This window comes from Cryptomeria japonica, chromosome 6 (genome assembly GCF_030272615.1).
Source record: "Cryptomeria japonica chromosome 6, Sugi_1.0, whole genome shotgun sequence".
Classification (NCBI taxonomy): Eukaryota; Viridiplantae; Streptophyta; class Pinopsida; order Cupressales; family Cupressaceae; genus Cryptomeria; species Cryptomeria japonica.
In genome coordinates, this window is record NC_081410.1 from 561,725,271 (window position 1) to 561,751,899 (window position 26,629).

Consider the following 26,629-nt stretch of genomic DNA (forward strand, 5'->3'; position numbering starts at 1 on the left):
TTGACGACCTGCTTAACTATGTTAAGCATCAATCTAAATGCTATCGGGGTATTAACCCGATAGCATATAATGCTAACAGCTATTGTTATTGTTTACGTTATATTAATCCATTATTATATGCTTTGATACCGATTCATTATCGGGTATGTTTTATATATGTAACAATTAACAAATGATACCGATTCATGATCAGATATGTTTATAAAGCACTGTTACCATTAACAATGATACCGATTCATTATCGGACATGTTTATAAGCACTGCTATCATTAAAAGATACCGATTCATTATCGGGTATGTTTATAGCACCGATTAGTTATGGATCGGTTGATGTTAGTAAGGGTCACGACCAAGTGACATCTTGGTCAGACATGTCTAAAAGACATGTCCCATCAAGGTGCCACTTGATCGTGGCCATCCTACTATTTATACATCATTCCAATCAAAGGAGATGACATTGAAATCGATACATGTTCATCCTCCTTACCTGCAGTAAAAGAAAGATAACAATATTAGTGTCATAGGCATAATATCAAAATTAAAATACACCATCCTGCATATAACTTGTCCATTAAATTGGAAATTACAATACATTTACATGGTATCAGAGCCAGGTTGATCGAACTTGAGGCTATTTAATTTCGTGAAACAAATTTAAGAACAAGTTTATATACTACATCACATTTCTTCAAATGGCCAGTGCTATCAGATTCGAAGACAAACTCGGAGGTGGCGATGATTTTTCAGCCTCGAAATTCAGAATTCAAATGATCTTAAAGGAGAACAAAGTGGATTCATTTGTTCAAACTAAAAATGCTCAACCCGAAAATGAACCTGACAAAACAGCATGGATTGAGGGAAATGAAAAGGCAATAAAAATAATAGTTGATGGGGTGAGAAACAACATAATGCCCATCATAAGAAAACATCAGATAGCCTATAAAATGTTCAAAGCTCTTGAAAGCACATTTGAGATATCAAATGCAAGTCAAACTCTAGCATTAAAACGAGAAATAAATCATATCACCATGAACAAAGGGGAGACAATCAACGCCTACTTTATGCGGATATCAGTTCTAAAAGATGAACTTGCAACTCTGGACTACGAGATCCAAAGCAAAGAGTTAACACTCATTGCTTTAGATGGGTTGCCTGGTGGATGGAGCAAATTTGTCCAAGGCATCAGTGCAAGGTCCAAATATCCCAAGTTTGAAAGATTAAGGGATGACTGTCTCCAAGAAGAATAAAGATTGAACAAAATGGGAATGAAACACAAGAATATAGATGAAGACCTACAAGTTCTAAACACCAACTCCACCATTCAAAACAAGAAAAGGCAGTTTAGAAAGAGAAAAGGTCGTCAAGGCAAGAATACTTCAAAGAAGGACTTATCTCACATTCAATGTTACAGATGTGATCAGTTCAGACACTTCGTTGCAAAATGCCCGGAAAGAACCAAGAAACATGCTACATTTGTCAAAGCAGGAAAGACTAAAGGGGAAGATGACTCCGGGAAATACGTATTCTACTCAGCACTGACAAGTCAAGCTTCTAACAAAATCAACTCATGGGTGATTGACAGTGGTTCATCCAGGCACATCACTGGGTTTAGAGAAGTACTTGATTCCATGACAGAGGAGAGTGATGAGGACGTAACCATCGGAGATGACTCCACACATCCAGTCAGAGGAGTAGGAACCTGCACCATCAAATTGAAGACAGGCATAACCTTGCGGCTTGAAGGAGTACTATATGTCCTCGACATCAAAAGAAATCTAGTCTCTATATCGACACTGGAAGATAACGGATACAGAGTGACATTCATGGACAACAGAGTATTGGCGTGGCCAAGGAACTCCACCATCAAGAAGGCAAAGACCATTGGACAGCACGGGGCTATTTGTATGAGCTGTGCACGGAACCCAATCTAGCCCTAATCCATGAAGCCACTAATGCAAATGAAGTTTGGCATAGAAGATTAGGCCATCTGAATTTTAGGGCTTTATCTTCAATGGGAAACCTTGTCACAAGTCTACCCAAGTTAAAGCAAGATCATTCAGGGGCATGCAAAGGATGTGCCCTAGGTAAGAATACCAAAGGTGCATTCCAAAATAGTACTAGGAAAACTAGCAAAATTCTAGAATTAATTCATTCTGATGTATGCGGACCTATGTCCGTATCCTCTCTAGGGGGATTCTTGTATTATGTAATATTTGTTGATGACTACTCTAGGAAGACATGGATCTACTTTCTGAAAAGTAAAGAATCAGAAGAGATCCTCTCTAGGTTTAAAGAATTTAAATCACTAACTGAAAACCACTCAGGAAACAAAGTTAAAACTCTAAGAACCGACAATGGGGGAGAATACACATTAGATTCATTTAAAGAATTTTGTAGAGATAATGGGATTAAGAGGGAGCTTACTATACCTTATAACCCCCAACAAAATGGGGTAGCGGAAAGGAAAAATAGGACTATAGTTGAAGTTGCCAAGGCCATGATCCTAGATCAAAACCTCAACACAAATCTCTGGGTTGAAGCATCCAGCACCGCTGTATATATACAGAACAAGTGCCCTCTCTCCCCTCTTGAGGACAAAACTCCTGAGGAAGTATTCACTAAGATTAAGCCTGATATTAGCCACCTTAGGATATTTGGATGTCCTGTCTATATCCATATACCTAAAGAAAAGAGACTAAAACTAGAGCCTTCTGGAAAAAGAGGATTGCTTGTAGGATATAGTGAAACCTCCAAAGCCTACAGAATCTATGTACCTGGTCAAAGAAACATTGAACTAAGTAGGGATGTAATATTTGAAGAGGACCTGGCTTTCAAAAGAGCTCAGAACTTCTTAGAACCTGAAATCTATGTACCTACCTCTAACTTAGATGAAAATCTTGCCCCTGAGTTTCAAAGGGAGAATCTAGATGAAACTGAAAATGAAAATGAAAACTCACCTAGAAATCTCAAGAAAAGACCACTATGGGCCACCAAAACAGTAGAAGAAGCTCAGAGGTTTGTTGCTCCTTCTGGAACCTTCAGAGAAAGCAAAAGACCTAATAAATTTACTAGCTATGTTGCTCTTATGAATGATCTATCTAAAAACGAACCTGATAATGTAACAGATGCCCTTAAACATCAAGTATGGAAGGATGCTATGTCTGAAGAGTATCAATCCATAATGAAAAATGATGTATGGGAAATTGTTCCTAGGCCAACTAAGAAGTTTGTTGTTTCTTCTAAATGGCTCTTCAAGATCAAACATGCAACAGATGGCAGCATTGAAAAATATAAGGCAAGATTTGTAGCCAGAGGATTTTCTCAAAAGGAAGGAATAGACTATGAAGAAACATTTGCTCCTCTAGCCAGATATACCTCAGTAAGGGTTGTACTAGCCATTGCAGCGGCAAAGGGATGGAAGGTACATCAAATGGATGTAAAGACAACTTTTCTTAATGGAGAGATATCTGAAGAATTATACCTAGAGCAACCTGAAGGGTTTGAGATCCATCATGCAGAATCTCATGTGTGCAGACTCAAGAAAGCTCTATATGGGCTCAAACAGGCTCCCAGGGCCTGGTATGAAAGAATTGACACATATCTATCAAAACTAGGCTTCTCTAAAAATGATGCAGATCCTAATCTCTACTACAAACAGAATAAAGGTGATATGCTAATGATGATTTTATATGTTGATGACTTATTAATCACAGGAGAAGATCACCTTATAGATCAATGCAAGAAAGAGCTATCCAAAGAATTTGATATGAAGGACTTGGGATTCCTTCATTATTTCCTAGGGTTGGAAGTATGGTAGAATCCTGATAACATTGTTCTAAACCAAGGCAAGTATACATTAGACATCCTGAAGAGATTTGGAATGCTCAACTGCAGACCTATGACCACTCCAATGGAAACCAATCTTCATAAACTTAAAGAAGTAGCAGCAGAATCACCTTCTACTGACCCCACTCTATACAGGCAAATGATTGGGTCTCTTATGTATCTGGTAAATACAAGACCAGATATCTGCTATGCAGTAAATGCCTTGAGTCAGTTTATGTGTAAGCCAAAGGAGATACACCTGGTAGCAGTAAAACACATTATGAGATATTTACAAGGCACCTTAAACCTTGGTCTCAAGTATAAGAAAATAGATCTTAATCTACACGGATTCTCAGATTCAAATTGGGCTGGAAGTGTGACTGATCGGAAAAGCACCTCTGGGTGCTGCTTCAGTTGGGGATCAGCCATGATATCCTGGAGCAGCAGAAAGCAGTCTTCTGTAGCGCAAAGTTCCACCGAGGCCGAATACATTGCAGCCTCCATGGCTGCCCGAGAAGTGGTGTGGCTTAGAAAGTTGTTTGTGGGATTGTTTGGTAATCCAATGAAACCTACTATCATCCATTGCGACAATCAACGTTGCATAAAACTTTCAATGAATCCAGTGTTCCATGATAGATCCAAACATATTGAGATCCCATACCATTATGTACAAGACATGGTAGACAAAAATGTGATCAAATTAGAATATGTTAGTACGGGAGATCAGACTGCAGATATTCTGACCAAACCACTTTCCAGAGTGAAGGTTGATCACTTCAGAATGGGTTTAGGTATGATAGAAAGGTAATCTGCTTTGTAAATAAGATGTTGAAACTGTAAACTTCTTTTGTCATGTTGAGACATTCTGGGTTTTACCCCCTGTGTTCATATCTAAGAGGTGACGATCTCTCAAATTATGAACACTTGTATGCAGACATCATAAGGTGACGATCTTATGATTCTCAAACCAGTTATCATGTTGGATCTCTGGTATGTCATGGATGTGCCATGATGGTGTTGTAATAAAACATTTGAATGAAATGTTTGTGCACATATCACAACCTGGATAAGATGAGAATTTAACCATCCTCATATGTTTATCCTCAGTATCGCGTGTTTAGGCAATACTGATATCATGTGTTTAGGTGATATCTTGTCATAATAAAATGATGAATCTTTTATATCACATGGTTGGGTGATACTCTATGTCACATACTTAGAGTAATGTTTTATGTTTGTATCCTATGTTCTGATGGTAATTCATATCATATGTATAGATGATATATATTCTTGGAGACTGACATTTTTGAAAAAGAAATGTGATGCAAGTTACTTTATCTTCCAAAAGCTAAGAGGGAGTGTTAATGCATTAGTAGCTTCTGCAAGATAAGACTCTCCTAACTCATTAATCTCCTCTATTTTGTTATTAGTTTACTCATTCATGCTTTATGTTTATCAGACTATAACATTGGTCATAATTATGATATTGATATTGGATAATGATAGATTAGATTGACGACCTGCTTAACTATGTTAAGCGTCAATCTAAATGCTATCGGGCTATTAACCCGATAGCATATTAATGTCGATTCATATAATGCTATTGTTATTGTTATTGTTAACAGCTATTGTTATTGTTTACGTTATATTAATCCATTATTATATGCTTTGATACCGATTCATTATCGGGTATGTTTTATATATGTAACAATTAACAAATGATACCAATTCATGATCGGATATGTTTATAAAGCATTGTTACCATTAACAATGATACCGATTCATTATCGGGCATGTTTATAAGCACTGTTATCATTAAAAGATACTGATTCATTATCCGGTATGTTTATAGCACCGATTAGTTATGGATCGGTTGATGTTAGTAAGGGTCACGACCAAGTGACATCTTGGTCGAACATGTCTAAAAGACATGTCCGATCAAGGTGCCACTTGATCGTGGCCATCCTACTATTTATACATCATTCCAATCAAAGGAGATGACATTGAAATCGATACATGTTCATCCTCCTTACCTGCAGTAAAAGAAAGATAACAATATTCATGTCATAGGCATAATATCAAAATTAAAATACACCATCCTGCATACAACTTGTCCATTAAATTGGAAATTAGAATACATTTACATTGTGAATTATGGAAATGTATGGGAATTAATGCCCAACCTATTAAATAAAGATAGAAATAAGAAAGCAGAAATGGACGAGTGGGAGGCCGCGCAAAGGGCCTTGATTCTGGAACAGCAAGTAGAACGTAGACGAAGGCTGAAGCAACTTGCCGAAGGACGACCTGCCAAAGGGTGGCCCGAAGAGAACCAAGGAGGTGTCACGGAGGGTGTAGAAGCCGAGGGAAATTACTACGCGTCTCCAGAACACTGTAGGGTGCAGAGCCACGAAGAGTTTCTGGAGGAAACAAGGTTACGGGGGAATCTAGTTGAAGAGACTCGAGATCAGTTTAGAAACTTATCCCTTATGCCACGAAGTGAGGATCACCAGAGGGAGCCAAGAGTGGGTGCGGGTGAGAACGGAGGGGAGGACAACCGTACGGTTGCAGGTGCCACACACAACAAGCAAAGCACCGTACCTCCAGTCACCTACGCGAGACACACCACCGGCGCCGGAGGGAGCGGCGCACAGACGCAACCACAGCCACCTCCAGGAAGACGACCCCCCTCGATGGCGGGCAAACAGAAGTTGCCTAAATTCAATGGAGATGGCAACGATGACCCCGTACGGCACTGTCGTACATGTGAGACAATATGGTCAGCGAACGGGGTAGTTGACAAAGCGGATTGGGTGGTGCAGTTCCCTGCCACCCTGAGAGGAGTAGCCATTGATTGGTACTCTGATGTGGACAAAACAAAGGTGGGAACATGGGATGACCTACAGAAAGCTTTTGAGGAGGAGTTTCGACTCCTTCGAGATGATAATGAGATCGTGGCGGAGATACTAAGCACAAAGCAGGGAAAGCACGAAACAGTGCGAACATACAGCTGACGATTAAAGGAATTACTGGGGAAGATGGAGAACCAGCCGGCTGACGGACTAAAGAAGAGATGGTTTGTGGAAAGGTTGTGGTCATCCCTGCGGAGGAAGATGAAAATTGTACCGCCCACCTCATACGATGATGCATACAACCGTGCGATGGACTTGGAAAGTGAAGACAAAACATCACGGAAGAAAAAGGACAAGTCCTCTGGAGAAAGCAGCAGTGACGAATCATCAAGTAAGAAGGTGCAAGCTCTTCAAAAGGATATGCACCATATGTTGAAGGAATTTAAGAACATGAAAGGAAGCACGAGCAAAAACGAAGACGTGTGGTGCACTGATTGTAAGGAAGAAGGCCACACAAAAGGCCCCTGCCTGAAAAAGGCCTTTTGTGAGATTTGCCAAGTGATGGGACACTCCAAGGAATGCCCATACAACATGAAAACCCGAAGTATGCAAATGAGCCAAGTGTTGTTCACTAAGCAGGCCACAACATCCGCACCAGCAGGTACGGTCTAGCAAACCAACACAACGGCATCATCTGGAGGTTATCGGGACAACAGACGTGGCGGAAGGAATAACAACAATAACAATAAAGAAAGCCGTATCCAATATGACGCCAAGGGCCGGCCAATGACCCAATGTAGGGCTTGTAATCACTGGGGGCACTTTGCTCGTGATTGCACGAAGGAAGCCACCCCTCAGCACCTGTGCCGATGGTGTCGGCCAGGCGACCATGAGGACGCAAATTGCCCAAATGCAGGGGTTAATCTCCTCGACATTGATAAGGCTGAGAAGACTGGTGAGAAAGAAGTACTGGCGATCACCCGCGCTCAGACGAAAAAGGCCACTTATCCCGACCCCGTACGGAGGAGAGATTACGGGAGGCAAAGGCCAATATTGAACGTGAGATGACGGCCGAACGACAGAACAACGAGGTGGTGAGTACATCATCCCGTACGGAAGCTGAAAATAACATCATTGGGCAAGTACTGCAAATGGAAGTACCTATAGGGGTAAAGGACCTTCTAGAAACAATGCCAGAATTAAGAACCGCCATTTTTAGTTCCATACAAACCACCGCGCAGGCACCTTTGCCTGCCACACGGGCAGAAGTTCCGGTCAGCCCCTCGGCTGACCCAATGTTGTTGGCCTTAAATAGTGGTCAACATCCTGCTGTAGTAGAGATGGGAATTCTCGAGGCTATCCTCAAAGACACCATCGTGGACGGAGGTTCAGGGGTGAATGTACTACAGAGGATACGTGGAAGAAGCTGGGGAAACCAACACTATGGCCACCCACGTTCAACTTGGTAGGTGCAAACCAGCACGGCATCAAGCCACTCGGCACCCTGATGGCCCAGCCGGTCACCATCGGCACGCAACCCTTCATACTAGATTTTGTGGTAATCCCACTCAAGAAGAGGGGGTACGACGCCATCTTAGGCAGAGGGTGGCTAGTTACAGCAAAGGTGAACCACGACTGGAAAAAGAACACCCTTTCTATGGAGAAAGGGGGGCAGAAGTACACCATTGATCTGAGGACCCAGGTTGTCGGTGAGGAACTAGCATCATCTTCGAAATCAGAGGGTGAAGGAAAAGGTGACCTAAGGGATGAAGGATGGGGCTACAGGGAGTCCAACGACGAAGGGATTCTCAAACTAGGAGAGTGCTCCAAGAATGAGACAGGGTCATTGAACAAGCTCTTCCACTGGCAGATGGAGGATTACGAAATGTTCCAGAGCTACTGGCTCGAAGTAGAGGAACCAGAGCAAGTAACAGAGGAGGTGTACCTGCCAGAATACAGAGAATATTGGAAGGGAGACGCCCCAAACCTCGGTGACGTAGATAATCCCAAGATCATTTGTGTCGGCAACAATTGGAACCCTGTGTGGAAGGCCACAGCCTTCAAAATCTTTATTATTCTTCTTCTTATGTACGGGAAAGAGACCATGGTCCCTATAGAATTTGTGGTTCCAGGTCTTCGGATGGCCATTGAAAATAAACTTGCCACCAACGAGTCCAAATTGAAACCCTACCACAAGAAGCGCGCAGGGGACTCGAGAGGCCGAAAGGACACCCGAGAGTCCAGAGGGGAACCCGATAGGATGGAAGGGGACCTGAGAGGCCGAGCAGGCAACTCGAGAGGCACGGGACCAAAGCGGGAGACTCTCGGCCGAGGCAAACCGAGAAAGGGCGATTTCCATAGGCACGAAACCCAAGCTGAATCTGGACACTTCAAAAAAAAAAAAAGGACGTATGGTCGTACGGGTCCGTACGACAGTTGACCATACGGTCGAAATTTATTAAAAAAAGAGAGAGAGAAAATAAAGAAGAAGAATAACCAACACACAATAACAACAAAAAAAAAAAAACGACGGTGGCAGCACCGACGGTGGATACCACCGCCGCCGCAAGGAATAAAGGCACCACGGACATAAAGTCACCGCACAAACAAACACATAGTCGTACGATGGAGGGGTGTTGATGGCACGGGCAGGTGGTCGTACGATTGGAGGTGTCAATACCGTACGGAGAGGTTGTATGGCCGGGGTGCCATCGGGGACATTACAGTGGAAAAAAAAAAAAACGACGACGACCAGATTGAAAAATCATTTGATGACATGTGGAGCCAGGACGCTGAAAATATTAGAGTGGAGAAGAAGGGTTTTGACATCTTAAAATATCACAGAAATTATGCGCACCATGGACTTTCGTGTAGTTCTGAAGGTTGTTCGGGGGGAGTGCACCTGGGGCGCTACCCCCAGTTTATTTTTGAGCTACAATACACTTTTTGAGTTGAGCGAAGGGCATCAGAGAAGGCACAGTAAGTGTTGGGTTGTCTCGTACTGTGAGAAAGAAGCCTACAGCTAAGCATTGGCGGGGAAGCCATAAGCCGTAGAGGGAGACGGATTTGGAGGTTGCGAACAAACAGAGTTTGAGGGAAGGCATTGCAAGAATGCGAAATCATACAGCACCAAAGAGTTATTCAGTTCAATTATTAACCTTTGGAGAGTGTGATGGAGGATTTGAGGCGTCTCCTAGCCTTTGTGCCCGAAAGTTGTGGCCACTTCCAGGCATGAATGGTACGCTTTAAGGAACTCGGAGTATGTCTCGGCTGGACGTGAGATTACCTTGGTGGAAGCACAGAGGGCTCGGGAGGAGCTGACCACCAGGTTGGAGGCAGTACTAGCGTGAGACTGAGCTCGGCGTACCCAAGAGTTGGATGCTGAAAGGGCAGCGCGGGTGGCTATCGAGGACAAATTGTCTAGGGAGACGGTATCATTTGAGTAGCAATTGGTGGAGGCTGAGACTGAAATGCGTGTTTTGCAGACAAGTTTGGTTTAGGCACAGGAGGACTGTGTTGTCAAAGGAAGCAATAAGAGTGAAATCCGCACTTGAGCATCGGATGGTAGCAAAAAAGGGTTTTCAGGCGAGGACGCAGCAGGTGTATGAGTTCCGGGCTCGATGGCGTCAGCAGTTCTGTTTAATGTCATCTCTATTTTGTATTAAGTCGTCCGGAGACGACTTCTTTTCTTTTGGGGGGGATGATGTTAGCGGCAATATTGTACATGAAAATAAAACTAGTTAATTAAGTTGTATGTTGTAATTATCTTGGTCAGGGGCAACCGAGGGGTGGCAGTTGTGGTGCAGCGGTTGGTGCTCACACCCCCTCGGCATCTTCATATTCTTCCGAATGTAACTTGCGAAGGACAAGGACTACGAAGGGAATAACATCTTTTATATTTGACCTGATATCTATGGCATTATTATTCTGCATTACGTGCTTTATCTGTGTACTTTAAGTTATTCACCCGAGAGGGTAAACAGAGTAGAAGGCATAAATGGACCAGTAGACTCATCAACCACAACATCACGACTGAAAATGAGTCGATCTATCTCCACATCAATCAACCTGCAGGCCTTGTGGTTGTCGTTGTAACCAGTAAACATAAGTGTTTACCTTTTTGAATCCAGCTTAGCACGTTTGGCATCTAGAATCCATACATGAGCCGTACAACCGAAGACTTTCAAATGGCCCACTTTAGGCTTGCATCTTGACCAAGCTTCTTCAGGAGTCATCTTCTTGACAGCATGTGTAGGTGACCGATTCGGAAGGTAGATTGCAGTGTAAACTGCTTCAGCCCAGTATTTCTTAGGAACATTGTGATGCTCTAACATAGAACGAGCCATTTCAGTAATGGTGTGATTTCTAGGTTCAACGACACCATTTTGCTGAGGGGTGTATGGTGTGGTGAGTTAGCGTTTAATGCCATGTGTAGCACAAAATGTAGAGAAGTCATTGGAACAAAACTCCCCCCCATTATCTGACCTTAGAGTGACAATCTAAGAACCGGAATCTTTCTCAACTAAGGCCTTAAACTACTGAAATGTACTGAACACATCTGATTTATTTTTCAGAAAATACACCCACATTTTACGACTAAAATCATCAACAAATAACAAGTACCTGCAACCAGTAATAGATGGAGTGTTCATTGGCCCACATACATCAGCGTGAACCAACTGAAGGACCTTGGAGGCTCGCCAAGAATCACCATCCGAGAATGGTGTCCGATGTTGCTTCCCAGCTTGACAAGCTCCACAAACTCCATGATTTTGAGGTTGGATCTCAAGTAGACCAACAACCAAACCCTCCCGATATAATTGAGAGAGATAGTGCATGTTTAAGTGCCCATAACGTTGATGCCAAAGTGTTCTGATGGATGTACTCCTAGCAACCAGAGCGTGCTCCTGAGAATTGTCAAAATCAGCAAGTCTATACAAACCATGATCCTCAAGTCCCATAGCGATTGTAGTGCGAGTCTCCCTATCAACAATGTTGCAGATGGACGATCTGAAGACAACATCTAATTGAGGAGAATGCCTCATGATCTGAATGACAGAGAGGAGATTATGTTCCATGCCTGGAACATAATAGACATCAAGAAAAATTAAATTTCTACCTCCTGAGTGAATTTGGACAGTGCCCTTACCAGCAACTGTGTACTCTTCTCCTCCTCCGAAGATTACTGAATCTGAGAATGGTTCAAATTTCGTGAACCAATCCCAACGATGAGTAAAATGCCACGAAGCCCCTGAATCAATATACCAGGCAGAAGAGTGGACTGGATCAACTGTTCTCTTGGCCATAAAAGCATAGAATACAGATTCTTTCTGCTTTGAGTGCTCTCCAACATTTGCCTTTTGTTGAGACCCTCCCTGCTTCTTTTGTTCAGAAGCTAGTCGAAATCGACACTCGGCCTTCATGTGACCAAACTTATGACAATATTTGCACTAAACATTCTTCTTCTTCTTCTTGTCTTGAGAAGAACCAAAGCCTTTCGGCTGAGAAGATTGAGCCTTCCCTTTGTTCTTAGCAAAAGATTTGGCAAAGAACGCTTGCTCGGTGGAAGTCGAACTGGTACTGCTTCCAAACTGCTGACGCCACCGATCTTGCTGTAAAAGCTTGTTACAAAGATCAAAAAACTTCAAATCAACGTCAGTGGAAGTGATATTGAAGGTTTCGATGAAATGCTCATAAGATTTGGGCAAACTCTTCAAAGTGATGACGACCATGTCCTCTTCCTCCATTGTGCGACCAATCGCCTCAAGTTGGTCACGGATGTCCTTGATCTTTGTCAAGTGATCCTGCAAAGGTGTCCTCTCGTCCATCATAATCGAAAAGAGCATGTTCTTCAGAAAGAATGCCCGACTCTTGTTAGAGGTTTCACGGAGACTCTTCAAATGATCCCATATCTCCTTCACAGTTTTTCCGGACAATACCTAAGGTAGCTGCTCATTGGTGATGGAGAGATTGAAAACCCTAGGCCGCGAAATACAGAGCCGTCGGAAAAAAAAACACAGAGGTAAAAATCGCGGGTTTAGATGAACACAGATCGCGGGAATATTTCTTGGTGCCGAAAATGAAACCCATTTTTCGCGAAATAACGAAAAAATAGTGTCGCGTCATAGAAAAACGAAATCGCGTGGAAAAAACACGCGACAATGCCCAGAAAAATGGTCGTCAGGGGTTGCAGACAAACCCAAAAAAATCATGATTTCACACAGGTTGCAGAGGCAAAGAAACATGCGCGAAAAAAATACGACCTTCGACCTGCAGACTGAAGCTTGAAACCCTACCACACGAACAGATCCGTGAATTCGGACGCACAGGCCAAAGGTTTTGCTGGAAAACCCTAGACGGGTTCTCGAAAAATTTCGAAAATATTATACTGGACAGGATTTTCGAAAAATTTCTTTACCTACGCTTTGATACCATGTTCAGGAAAATGAACTGGTTAAAAACTTAGTTCTATTAACTAAAGAAAAAGATACAATATATAGAAGTTACAAAAGATACTGTAGATATTTAATGTCACCTACTACCTACAACTGTAGACATTAATGAAGTCTAACAAAATAATTTGACCATTAACAATATAAGGAATTATTATTCTAACACCCTAGTATTATAGTAATATTGTAAAATTTATCTTATAATGGTCATTTAAGTCGTTTAGATAGTAACTTTCTATTCTACAAGCTAGTTAGTTAGTATTTAGAATCTTTCTATTTTGTCTTTAGTTCTCGATTATTTCCGTTATGGAAAAAATTTCTGTAATTGCTTATATTATTCCACTCTTTCGTTAATATAACAATCAATTATTATTTCATGGTATCAAAGCATAGGTTCTCTTTTGGCGAATTTTTTGGTTCTTCGTGATCCATTTACTTAGAAATTTGGAGGAAATTTCTAGAAGTTTTCTAATTGGTTTTTTTAAAACAAAAATCATGGTTTTTTGGCAAATTTTTTTATAGAATATAATTTGTGGTTTCTTCTACTCGAGATCGAGGGTTTTGTTTTCTAGTTCGTGTCCCTTTTTCCAAAAGAATTTCAAGGTTTTTTCCTCTGAAATCTCGCATCTAGAGTTTGACGATTTTTCCACAAAATCATGATGCTGTTTTGCAGCAACTTTTTGACGATTCCATCTTTGACAAAAAAATTTGACGATTTTTTATAAAATCACGATTTCTTGCTGTTCATTTTTGTAAATTTTTTGATTTTTAATCAAACTTGGGTTTGCTTCAGCAAGAGTATTTTTCACAATTTTTTAATTAAAATTGTGGGTATCAGTTTTTTGCAGCATTTTGAGGTTGTGCGTAGGGTTTTTAGGATAACGACGATTCTGCAAAAGTACTAACTTTTTGTACAATTTTGTTCCTATTTTTCTCCGAATCAGTGGAGAGTTTTTGACATGGTTTTTCTCTAACGATTTTTGGCAAAATAGTGGATTCTCATAACTATGAAGGTTTAGAGTGATTTTGCGGGTATTCAAAATTTTTACATAATTTTTTAAAAACAAATCATGGGTTTCAGTTTTTTTGCGACTTTTTATCAACAAAAATCAAAAGTATTTGAGAAGTTGTTTTTTAATCTCCTTTTCCATGTCTCTAGATAGCGGGAGAATGTCACTATTGTGGTAAACTTGGTCATATGAAGAAGTTCTACAAAAAGTTGTTGGCTGATCAAGAAACCAACCAAGGAGGGTCTCACCCGTAAGCTCATATCGCAAATCATTTAGAGAAGGGGTCAGCCTTCTATGCATTCATGGCCAAGAGACCAGCAGATCATGACAAGTCTTCTACATAGTAGTTTGTAAAATGACCATTAAGGGAGGGTATTAAAGTATTCTTGTAATATTTCACTTATAATGGTGATTTAAGCCATTTAGTTATTAACTTTCTATTCTGTAAGTCAGTACGTATTTAGAATCTTTCTATTATATCTTTAGTTTTTGATTGTTTCCATTATGGAAATATTTTTTGCAATTGCTTATATAAGGAGCATTCCTCTCCTTTGTTAATATAACAATCAATTATTATTTCACCTAGGCAGGGCCAAGAGGCTGAATGACTAGGTGTTTATTCCATGCTCTTGAGCTTGATTGGAAAGGACAAGCTCCCAACGCCTTATATGATTTCCCGAGGGATTCCATAGTCTGGATTAGCTGTTAGGGAAAGTCTTTAATCGAATCCCGCACATCATGTAATTTGCAATGGTGATGTAAGGATTAGGATTCTCCTTGTAATATTATTGATTATATGTTTTCCAATCTTTCATGAATATTAGACAATCCTCATCAATTATATTAGAAATGCTAACTAACTTGGTTGCAGGATCTAAATCAAGATAAAGTTGGTAATTTTGCATTTCTTAAAGATAAAACTGATCGTGATAGGTATATTAATAAATTATAGTTTCTCACAGGTTTTCTGTTTCAATCAAATATTATCCTTTGTAAACAAATAAAACACACCACCAAAGGCAGCAAGGCTGAAACCCCTTGGTAGTGACCCTCTCAAACCATATGACATTCATTGTTAACAATGTTAAGTATTAAATACCTCTTACATTTTAACTAACCCCAACCCTCCCGCATCTATCCTCAACCCACCACCCACTGAAAAATTTCAGAATCCAGGCTAACACAAGATTCCTGCTCTTGAGATAATGTTCTTCCAAGAGGAGGATAATCTCTATAGGTACTGCAGTTAATGCCATGGCCAGTTGATATTCTTGATCTAGTTGTTGCTGCCAACACTGTATTCACTATTGTTCCAGCTAATTCTACTACCCACATACCATCTAGTCTGCAGGATTATATGGTTGAAGTGTGAAATTACCAGAAACATTAAATTTAATTTTTATTATTGTGTGATATAATATTCTTTGGAAATAAGACATTGAAAATCAGAAATTAAAATTTGTGTAACAAGGATTTCCATATAGCCGGGGCCATAATCAGAGATTACAGAAAAAAAAAGCCAGCAGAGTTTAGCAAACTCCCTAGAGTAAATCAAGACTCCTCAAGTATAGAACAAAGGATAATCCAACCAACTGTAAACGAAGGTGAAACACAAATCCAGGATCTCCAGAGATGCCGAAAGAAATATCTAACAAACAAGAGGGCCTAACTGGGATATTCAAAGAGTAATAAAATTATTATTAACTAATACAATCAGCAGCAACAAATCCATCCTTGTGACTCGAGATTCCTGAGTTACGGTTAACCAAGCTATTCTCCTCAATTGCATGCTTATCCTCGTATCTTTCTTACAAAATCAATCACATATAACAATGACCCACCCTCTGGAAGATCAATGGATAATTCATGCTTTAGTGTCTTCCTTCGTCTAGGGCTTTTTGCATCCAACAATTGATGCTTTATCCTCCTTGATTTCATCAATATTTTGCTGGCATATGCAATTGTTAGAAGTCAATAAAAGATCTTCTAACAAAACCTTACTCTTACATGTTGGATCCCTTGTCTTTTTGCACAATGGTATGCTCCTTCAAAATTTATTGTAGCTCTAGTTTTGACTATTCTTCTTTCTTTGAGAACATTTTGTTTGGCTCCTGTTGAGTTCTCCTCCCTGTCCTGGGCTCCTTCAAAATTTCTTGTAGCTCTAGTTTTGTTATTCTTCTTCTTTGAGAACATTTTGTTTGGCTCCTGTTGAGTTCTCCTCCCTATCATGGGCCCATTCTTCATCCTTAAATCATAGAATTCGCTGAAAGACAAATAAATACAGACCAACTAACTTAGAGCATTATATTCCTCACGATATTTGTTCACATCATTTACTACATGAGGATGAGATCGTTGTTTCTCTTCTAGTTGATCTTCTTCCCTTTGTAGGAATATGGCTTGTAAGGTCTTAAATGGGGGTTGATTGAATTACTTCCTTCTTCTGCAATATTTTAAACTAAGTTAAAGGCCCTCAAATTCTGAGAAAATTCATGTAAGGCCCATGCTATTTTTGAGCTAGTCTCTCATGGAATTTTGGATTTCCTGAGCTAAACTCCCTTGACTTCAACAGAAAGTTTCCTGCAAATTTATTTCTTTTTTCATCTTGGTCACCTATGACTTTTTCCTTTTTCCTTTCTCTTTGATAATATTTGGTTTCTCTTTCACTATTGTCCAAGACAAAATATGCCTACAAAAATTAGCTATTTCCACACAACCTAGCAAAATCAAAGCTCTAATACAATAGTAAAGTCCCCAATTAGACAACCTTAGGAAATGGATGAATTTTCAAACATATGCAGCAGAAATAGTGAATCAATGTCAAATATAGGTGTCAAACCCAACTAAATTAATGTTGATCAGCAATATGTCCATATTGCAAATCCCTTATCAATCAAAATGCATGTTATAAACAGATAATTCAACCATCCCCAATGCTGTTTAAGAATTATGAAACTCTCATATCAAATAAGTGCCATTTGCACTAAAATTTTCAATGGAATTTGGTAATACCATTTTGCAGCTGAAATTGTTGTTCAAAGTCTAATATGAAATTTTGTGTATGCATGCTTAGATAAATAGAATTGCTTATTTGAATTTGCAAGCTTTGTATTGCAAGTTTCTATAAGTTGGTGATTGTGGCTTTGCACACAATTCTTGATTGTTTTTGCTGAATCATGCATCTTTTGTTTAGATCAATTCAATACTTGTGTTAAGAACACTCTTTGGTTTCAATCTTCAGCTGAAAAGTGCGAGTCTACTGCCGGAAATTGCACGCTGAAATCTCCCAATTTGGTGACTATGGCAAATTAAATAATTAATTAATTAATTATTATGTTGTTTTAAAATGCTTTAAAACAACTAATATTTAATTAAAAATTATTTAAATTAAAGTGACTTTTGGAGAAAAATACATAAAATATTAATAAGTTACTTTATGACTTAATCATTGTTGGTGTTGGAAATAAGCCACACCCAGACCGGCGATGGACTGGTCCAAGAGGGGCCAGTAGCTCACTGGTAGAGCACTCCAGCAATGTATGGAAGGTCCTAGGTTCGAGTCCTAGCTAGTCCATGTCTCAACATGGTATCAGAGCCAAGTCCAGGCTCGGAGCCCCAAGCACATGCAAGGTGTGGCTTAAGGGGGGGTGTTGGTGTTGGAAATAAGCCACACCTGAACCGACGATGGACTAGTCCAAGAGGGGCCAGTAGCTCAGTGGTAGAGCACTCCAACAGCATATGGAAGGTCCTAGGTTCGAGTCCTAGCTGGTCCATGTCTCAACAATCATAAAATTTAAAATAAACGGTTGCCAATATTATTATTAAAATGGACTTTGATGTGGAAAAGAATCATCATTTGGGAAAATATTTTATCATGAGGTTTGGAGAACTTGGTTACAGGTTCAGCACCCGAGGATGGAAACCGTTGGGATTTGTGAATTGGATGGAAACCCAGTTCACTCTGTTGGGTGGATTCATCTAAGAATTCACATGGAGCTTTATTGACTCATTTTAAGGATTTATCAAAAATTTGTGTATCTTTATTGAAAGACAAATTTCAGATGTTCAAGAATCAATATAAGGGTTATTTGCAGAGATAAATCTGTGATTTTTAGAATAAAATTGTTAAAAGATTCGATGTTGTTAAACAATAGAGCGAGAACACTATATAAAGAAGTTACAAGAGACTATGTTTCTAAAAGAAACAATCGTAGACTAAAGCTAAAAATAGAAACTAACAAAAGACGACTAAAATGACTAAGATGACCATTAAAGAAACATTACAATATTCTAATACCCTCCCTTAAAGGTCATCATTCTAACTACCCAGAGAAAAACAAAGAAGGTTGCCCCCTTCTTCTCAGAACGTCTTGCGACATGAGCCTGCCACTGACCTTATCTCTGAGATGAGCCTACCACTGGCCCTGCCACTGGCCCTCCCAGAATATAGAGAACTTCTAGATAACACGAATCGTCCACAAACTTTTGCAGATGAACATGACGCCCCAAAACATATTGCAAGAAGCCACGATTTTTGAGGAAAAAATCGCCAAACCCAGAAACTGAAGTTTACAAACCATCGTTTTTTCAGAAAAAACAATAAAAACCCTAAGACAGGAACACCAGTACTCATGATTTTTGAGGACAAAATCATGCAAAACCCAAAATCCCATGCAAACATAGAGAATTATAGATGACCAAACACGATTTTTGAGGTGAAAATTTGATCAAACCGGACACGATTTTTGAGGTGAAAAGTCGATCAAATCCGGACACAATTTTTTAGATGAAAAATCAATCAAAACCGGACAGGAAAACCCCCAGAAATCCGAGGCACAGATCAAAATACAAAACTTCATTTTTGAGGAAAAATGGTAAAACCCAACATAATTTTTTAAGGATAAAAATTATTAAAACCCTCCCAGAATTTTTTAAGGGCAAAAATTATTAAAACCCATCAAAAAAAAATTTTAAGGAAAAAATTTATAAAAAGCCATCAATATTTTTTTAAGGGAAAAAATTATAAACCCAACAAAACATCTCTAGGCGACCAAACAAAGAGGCAGATTGTGTGCACTGGTCGCATTGTTGCAGGGAGATGAAGACATCGAACAAGGCCCGACTCCACGAATCCCTAGACCACAAGTACAGAGAATCTGAAACCCTAGGTCGCAAGATGCAGAATACAAATGTGGGTTGCAGATTTGAAACATCACAGTCGCGAATAGAAACCAGAAATCCATGGGCACGAAAAAACAGAAGAAAACCTTCACGATCTTCAAACACAACACCCAAACTACCCACAAACACAAGTCCATGAACCCACAAAAATTTCGAATTATAGCTCCAAAAGAGCCCACGAAATTCTGCAAAGATTTCAACAAAACCTCCAATGATTTATAAAAAATCGAAAAAACAAATTTCTGGAAAAAAAATCTAGATAAGAAGAGGTTACGAATTTTTTCTCAAAAAAATCGCCAAATTTTATGAAATCCCATTGGCCTACTCTAATACCATGTTAAAATATTCAATGTTGTTAAACAATAGACCAAGAGCTCTATATAAAGAATTTACAAGAGACGATGTTTCTAAAAGAAACAATTGTAGACTGAAGCTGAAAATAGAAACTAACTAAAGACGACTAAAATGACTAAGATGATCATTAAAGAAACATCACAATATTCTAATAAAATTACTATAACTAGGAAACAATTAGTTATTCCTGGGAAATCAGAAATTTTATATTTTTAACAGAAAAACTATAGTAATATTATTAAAACCTTTGGCATGAGAAACAATTTAGTTGCAGCTCTTATTTGGGTAATTAAGACTAGCCACCAATATTAACTAATATTCCTTGTTCTTGAGGCTCGATCACATACATCTGGGCAATTCTCATTGGATGATTTAAAATGTTTGAGTTATTAAGGTTTGAACTAAATTGCTCAGCATTGAAATCAAATACCTTTGAGGCCACATGTTTATTTTTTGTCGAGCTGTGAAGTTCTTTACTTCTAAAGACCTGTTAGTTGAGACAAATATTGACTATGCACAGTTAATTTTGCAATCGTGGTTGTTCCTGAAGGGTTGCGGACATATTTCAAGGCAATACATGTGAGTAGAGAGTTTGTGGTTTGTGTGAACCTTCAACCAAAGGTCACGGTTACAAGGAAGGTCCTGTGGAATCTAAAAGACCCATTCTGCATTGTGAATGCCTTTCCAGGCTGCGTGAACTCTTTCCTCATGTCCATGGATCATTTGCAGGCCATCACACTGCTAAACAAGGGATTGCAAGCTATTGGCGAGTGCAGATAGAGCAGTTTATGCTAATTCATGACTCATAGGATTTGCTGGAGGCTATTGACAGTGGTGTAAGAATTTTACGGAGTTGATCTATTATGTTTCTATTTGCGAAAGAGATGTGTTTCTATTTGGGAAAGAGACTAGGCAGCTGTGCACTTATTGGAGTTTAAGCAGAAGTCTCTACATGAGTATCTTAGATGCTCAGTTATATGTACTCTGCTATATATCAATCATAGTTACTAATCAGTATTTCAAGTCTTGGTAAGCATTGCCACTTTTTATTGAGGCGTAAGGATTGGTAGTCACCATTTTGGGGAGTCCCTAGAAACATAGATTTCCTTAAGGTTGTTGTTACTGTTATTAAACTAAAATTGTAATATTTAACTTATAATGGTTATTTAAGTCATTTAGTTAGTTTTTAGTAACATTATATTCTATAAGTCAGTCAGTATTTAAAATCTTTATATTTTGTCTTTAGTTCTCAATTGTTTCCATTATGGAAAGATCTTTTGTAATTGCTTATATAAGTAGTATTTCTCTCCTTTGTTTAAATAACAATAAATTATTATTTCATGGTATCAAAGCGTAGGTTCCTTTTTTGGCGAATTTTTTAATTAAAAATTTGTGGTCTTTACCTAGAAATTCTGAGGAAATTTTTAGAAGTTTTTTTGCCTGATTTTTTTGAAAACAAAATCATGGGTTTTGTCTATAAAATCAAGCGTTTTTGTTTTTGGTTCATTTAAAAAACAAATCGTGGATTCATGACCTGAAATTTTTGGGAAAAATTTTCAGAAGTTATTATGAATGATTTAAAAAAAATTGTGGAAGTTATTTGCTCAAATGAACGTTGTTTTGCTAAAGATTCTATTAGAATAATTAATTGTTTTAGTCAGTTACCTTTTTAGTGGTTCTATTAATGGTCATTTAGTTAGTCATTTAGCTTTTTAGTTCGTCATCTTAGTTGTCGACTTATTTAGCTTTTTAGTTCATTTAGTCTTTTAAGTGCAACTATTGCTTATTTTATAAGAACGCATAGTTTGCCTTTTAGTGTTTAGCTTTTTAGCTTTATTTAGCGTTTTAAGCGTTTTAGCTTCATGTTGAAGCTTTAGTTTAACGGTTCGTTCTTTTTAGAACATCGTCATGTAGTTCCTTTATATACGGTTGTATATTCGTAATTAATTCATCCAATTATTCAAAGATCATTCAATTATTTTTCAGGTTGCATCAAGGAATCGTGGGTTTTCTTTGACTGAAAATCGCGATTTTGTTTTTTGAGGTTTTTGTGGGCTTCTTTTTAGAGATTTCATGGCAGTTTACTATCAAATCGCGGATTTGTTCCATTAAAAAATTTGCGCGTCTACTGTATTGTTTATTTTGCACGATTTTTTCAACAAATCATGGATGTTTCCTGGTCATTTCTACTCATGACATGTCGTTTTTCTTTCTTCAATGGCTACAACTAGTTTTTACTGTGCGCAGGGTTTCAAGCAAACGATTTTTTGATGATTTTTTTACAAAATTGTGGCATTTCCTAGCTCTTTTTTGCTCACGTCGAGATATAGGGTTTTCCCGCTGCCATGACTGGTGTCTTTTCGATTGCGGCTAGGGTTTCTATGTCCGTCTTTGATGAAGATTAGCAAGTTTTTGTTCACCTTGGGTTTCTAGGGCAAACTGAGTTTTTGCACAATTTTTTTACAAAATCATGGGTGTTGATGTTTTTCTCCAAAGCAGTGAAGGTTTTCTTGACCTAATTTTTGAAATTTTTTCACAAAATTGTGTTTTGTGTGCCTAGGTTTTCTAGGGCATATAGGAGTATTTGCAAATTTTCTGATTTTTTTATGAGACTTGGGTTTGCTTTAGCAACCAGTTTTGCACGATAAAATAAAAAAACAAATCATGGGTTTCAATGTTTTTCCCAATTTTTTATCAACAAAAATCGAATGTATTTGAAAAGCTGATTTTTAATCTCATTTTCCGTGTCTTTGGATAGCGGGAGGGATGCCATCATTACCCAACATCACTCAGAGGTTCAACAGCAAGAATTACAATGCCCGGAAACAGAGGATGCTTACTATTTTTGAGTATTGGTGCCTAGATCAGATTATTCTGGGTAATTTAGTTCATCCCACAGTGGCAAGCAAAGACCAAGACAAGTTTGATGAGCATAATCATGAATCAGTTATGCTACTCAAGTTATCAGTCATCGATGAGATGCTTCCACAAATACCGTCTGGCAAGACTGTTGCATAAATTTGGACTCACTTGAAGGATCTGCATGAGACGTCAAATAAAGGCAAAGCTTCCTTCCTTAAAAATATGTTCTCATTTATGATGGATGACTAGATGTCTTTGCAAGATCATTTAATGAAGATCAAAGACATTCGCGATCAACAAGAGACCATTGGTCGCAAGATGGAAGAAGAGGATATGGTGGTTATCACGCTGAAAAGCTTACCACGATCCTATGAGCACTTCATCGAAACTCTCAACATTACCTCCACCAATGTTGACTTGAAGTTTGATGAACTATGCAACAAGCTCTTGCAACAGGACAGGTGGAAGAATCAGTTTGGTAGCAGCAGCAAGACTACTAGTGTTGAACAAGCTTTTACTGCCAAAGACAAAGGCAAAGGCAAGTCCTCTTAGTAGAAAGAACAAGACAAACCTGATGATTCTTCAAAGAATCCGAAATCTATCACATGTCACTACTGTGGTAAACTTGTTCATAAAAAGAAGTTTTACAGAAAGTTATTGGCTGATCAAAAATCCAACCAAAGAGCATCTCAACAGCAAAGTCATCTCATAGAGCATTCAGAGGAGAAGGGGCAGCTTTCTATGCATTCATGGCCAAAGACCAACGAATCATGACAAGTCTTCTACATGGTAGTTAGTAGAATAACCATTAAAGGAGGGTATTAAGTGATATTGTGATATTTAGCTTATAACGGTCATTTAAGTCGTTTAGTTAGTTTTTAGTAACTTTCTATTATGCAAGTCAATTAATTAGTATTTAGAATCTTTCTATTTTGTCTTTAGTTCTCAATTGTTTCCATTATGGAATGATCTTCTATCATTGCTTATATAAGGAGTATTCCTCTCCTTTGTTTAAATAACAATCAATTCTTATTTCAACTGTTAAACATCATTTATACATGTTTCCATCATTGCTATTTGAGGTGTTGAAGATATAGAGCAATAGAGTCAATTGGTGCTCAGAGTTTTAGATGGAACTTGTAATTGTACCATATGTGGGAATTTATACACTTCAGGCAGTTCAAACTTCATTAATGAGTTGTGTTACCGAGTTGTGAAGACTCGAGCCAAACTTGTATATACTGGTATTCTCATTATCAATAAACTTGCTACAAACAAGGTCAGATCTTCTGTTGTTACTACTGAATTTCTATCAGAATACATTTGAACTATTTTAATACTCTAGAAAGATTCCTGTTTGGAGCATTTGTCACATGTTTATGCACTGTTCTAGATTCTGTACATTTGAACAATTCTCACTATATTTATGCATACATAAATTTAACAATGCATATTTCTTTCTTATAGGCAAATTAAAGTTATTAATATATTTCTAAATTTCTTTAAATATACTTTTATTACATTTTTACTTTCTAGCAACTATAAAATTTTCCATATCTATTCAACTACTTATCAGTATATAGATTTATTTACATACTTACAAGCACTTATAAGTATACAATAGATCTATATGTATTGATTTATTTTTATTTTATTATTCTTTTGGTTTATTTTACAGACTTTTTGTCCTCTCTTTTCTTTTAACTCACACCTTGAGTTTCGCATACAAGCTCCCCTCTCTGCCCCCTCCCTCCCCTATTGTAGTTTGTCTAGGTCTGCAACTTACCATTTCTCCTTCTCCTTATGCACTCTTTCATCCTGATGATGGATCCTCGAGTGTGATCCAAAATGTTGATGCAAAAACTTTCACACAATCGAATACAGAAACAGCAGATCATCAACATAATGGATTGTGTGGAGTATATCGTTTGAAGTTTGCACTAAAGAATTAGAAATTAAATTTCCTGGTCAATTGCAGTTAGCTATGCAATTATTATAATGAAATTAGGAAAGCTTATTGTTTCATAGCCTGCTTCAGCTAAGATCATTTAAATCAATAATGGTCAGCTTATTACATATATACTCTTTAGAATTTTGGAATACTTAGTCATTTGCCTGAAAGTAAGTTGCTTATTTTCTCAGCATGGAATTGGTGAGACCCCTGGCTGTTCTCTATGCTCAGAAAGTCCTCATTTAGGATTGTAAATGTAAGTATAGTTTCAATACGTGTTACGGACAAGTTGTACATAACAATTGCCCACAGTTTGGGTATTGTGGTTGCACATCTGACCTTTGAGCCACTGAGCATTGCTGTGTTTTGAACATATATAAACCACTTTTATTTATCTTTAACATTTGAAACTGAATCATCAATTATCAACTGAGAGATGGGTTTTGTTAACAACTAATCACAAAATATACGCCAATGGAGATTGGCTCAAAACTATGCAGTTGAATCCCAATAACACGTAACATAAATTGATACAGTGCAAAAACACCACTTACTTGAAAATTATCAACTGTGTTTTGTATTTAATTTGTCTATTTTGTGAAAATTATTTTTTTATATATTTTTGTATGGCTGTACCCAGCCATAACAAACCTTGGTAAAAAAGATCACCAAATCACCATACCCAAAACGTGAACTTAGAAAACATTAAATACAGTAGATTGAAGATTACTGATTGTAATTTTGTATTGGCATTTGACATCGAATCAATGAAATTATGATTCAATATCAAATGTCAATACAAAATTACAGTCACCCCCAAGGTGTAGACAAATCAGCAAGTCATTGAAAGACACAAATGTATGGCTGCTGTTCAAACCCCACCACACCACAAGCGGGGGCCACATTGCCTCAAAAGATTTATGGTAAGGATTTGCCCATAATGATATATAGTTGTGTGGTTCTTGATTCTTCTTGGAAAAAAGGAAAATTAAAAATATAAAATCATAATTAATAATCTTCAATTCTCCCATATTTGGAGTCAAGTCCATATTTATGGATTTGTTGATTCAATGTCAAATGTCAATATAAACATACAAAATGTCAAATGTCAATGCATGGGTTTAGCCAAGGTCAACCCCAAGGTGCCAAAGCCAGACCCTGGGTGAACCCACAAGCCATCCTGAACTGTATTTTTCCAATTCAGTCAGCTGTTCTACTAAAACTAGCTTCTTCGGGTTATATAAATATATAAAAAATAGTGTGAAACTGCCAATGCAGATAGGAAACCATGGTGACAATAAAGTTCTCATATATACAAGCATGTTCTCATAAGGCAGAATTCAAAAGTATCCTCTTTGTGAACCTGCTACAAGACATAACTTACCAATTACACTTAGATTTCATATGAAAAACATCCAAAAATATGACATTGAATTTTCGTTCAAGAAAAACTGTGCCTAATAAAGATTCTTAAAAATGACTGAATTATGATATGTGGCAAATTTTGCAAGTTTTGAAGTTTACATGCATGCAACTGTGTGTGTAGTGCATACATCTCTTATTCATTTATTCATTCTTCGCAGAACACAAATTGAGACTTGTTCCTTTGATTTTAAAAAAATGACAGTGTACAAAAACTCATCGCACTCAAAATTAAAAAGATGGATACTTGATGAAAAAGAAAAGGAAACAGTATTAGAAAAGCATTAACGAGACACTTACTGGGTCAAAGTTAGGCTGAATTATCCCTCTACTAGGTGATGCTTTCTTCACTTCTGCTATTAAAGCTGGTAAGCCAGTTTCCGCTGCACGGACTTTTAATGCTCCAATAAAATCTCTGGGAGGCAATGCATGTGGCAGAGCTTCTTTCACACTTTCCAAATGCATGTTTTCTTTCATCTGTTTCATTCAAAAAAAATTGTGTAAATATGTAGTAGTTTGAATAATAACGATTATCAGACACAACAGAAGACTGAATCCCATAATACAGAGAAATAAGCTAGAGAGCATCCCAATGATTGGCATCCCATCATATAGTTGAGTTGGTCCACCCAATCCTCAACCACCACTCATCATTTACTGATGCAGGGATGCAGTTGAAGCCCCTCACTGCTCCATTCTCACACACATATTGTTGAAGTG

General features: G+C 38.3%; 1 protein-coding gene across 1 annotated transcript in view; it reads right to left on the bottom strand.

The window, feature by feature from the left end:
* Positions 1-26,629, bottom strand: part of LOC131068041 (indole-3-glycerol phosphate synthase, chloroplastic) — a 123,570-nt gene that overhangs the window by 40,454 nt on the left and 56,487 nt on the right. The window contains exon 3 of the mRNA XM_058003247.2: positions 26,210-26,386. Within this exon, the coding sequence (XP_057859230.2) occupies positions 26,210-26,386 (177 nt within the window). The remainder of the gene's footprint in view (positions 1-26,209; positions 26,387-26,629) is intronic.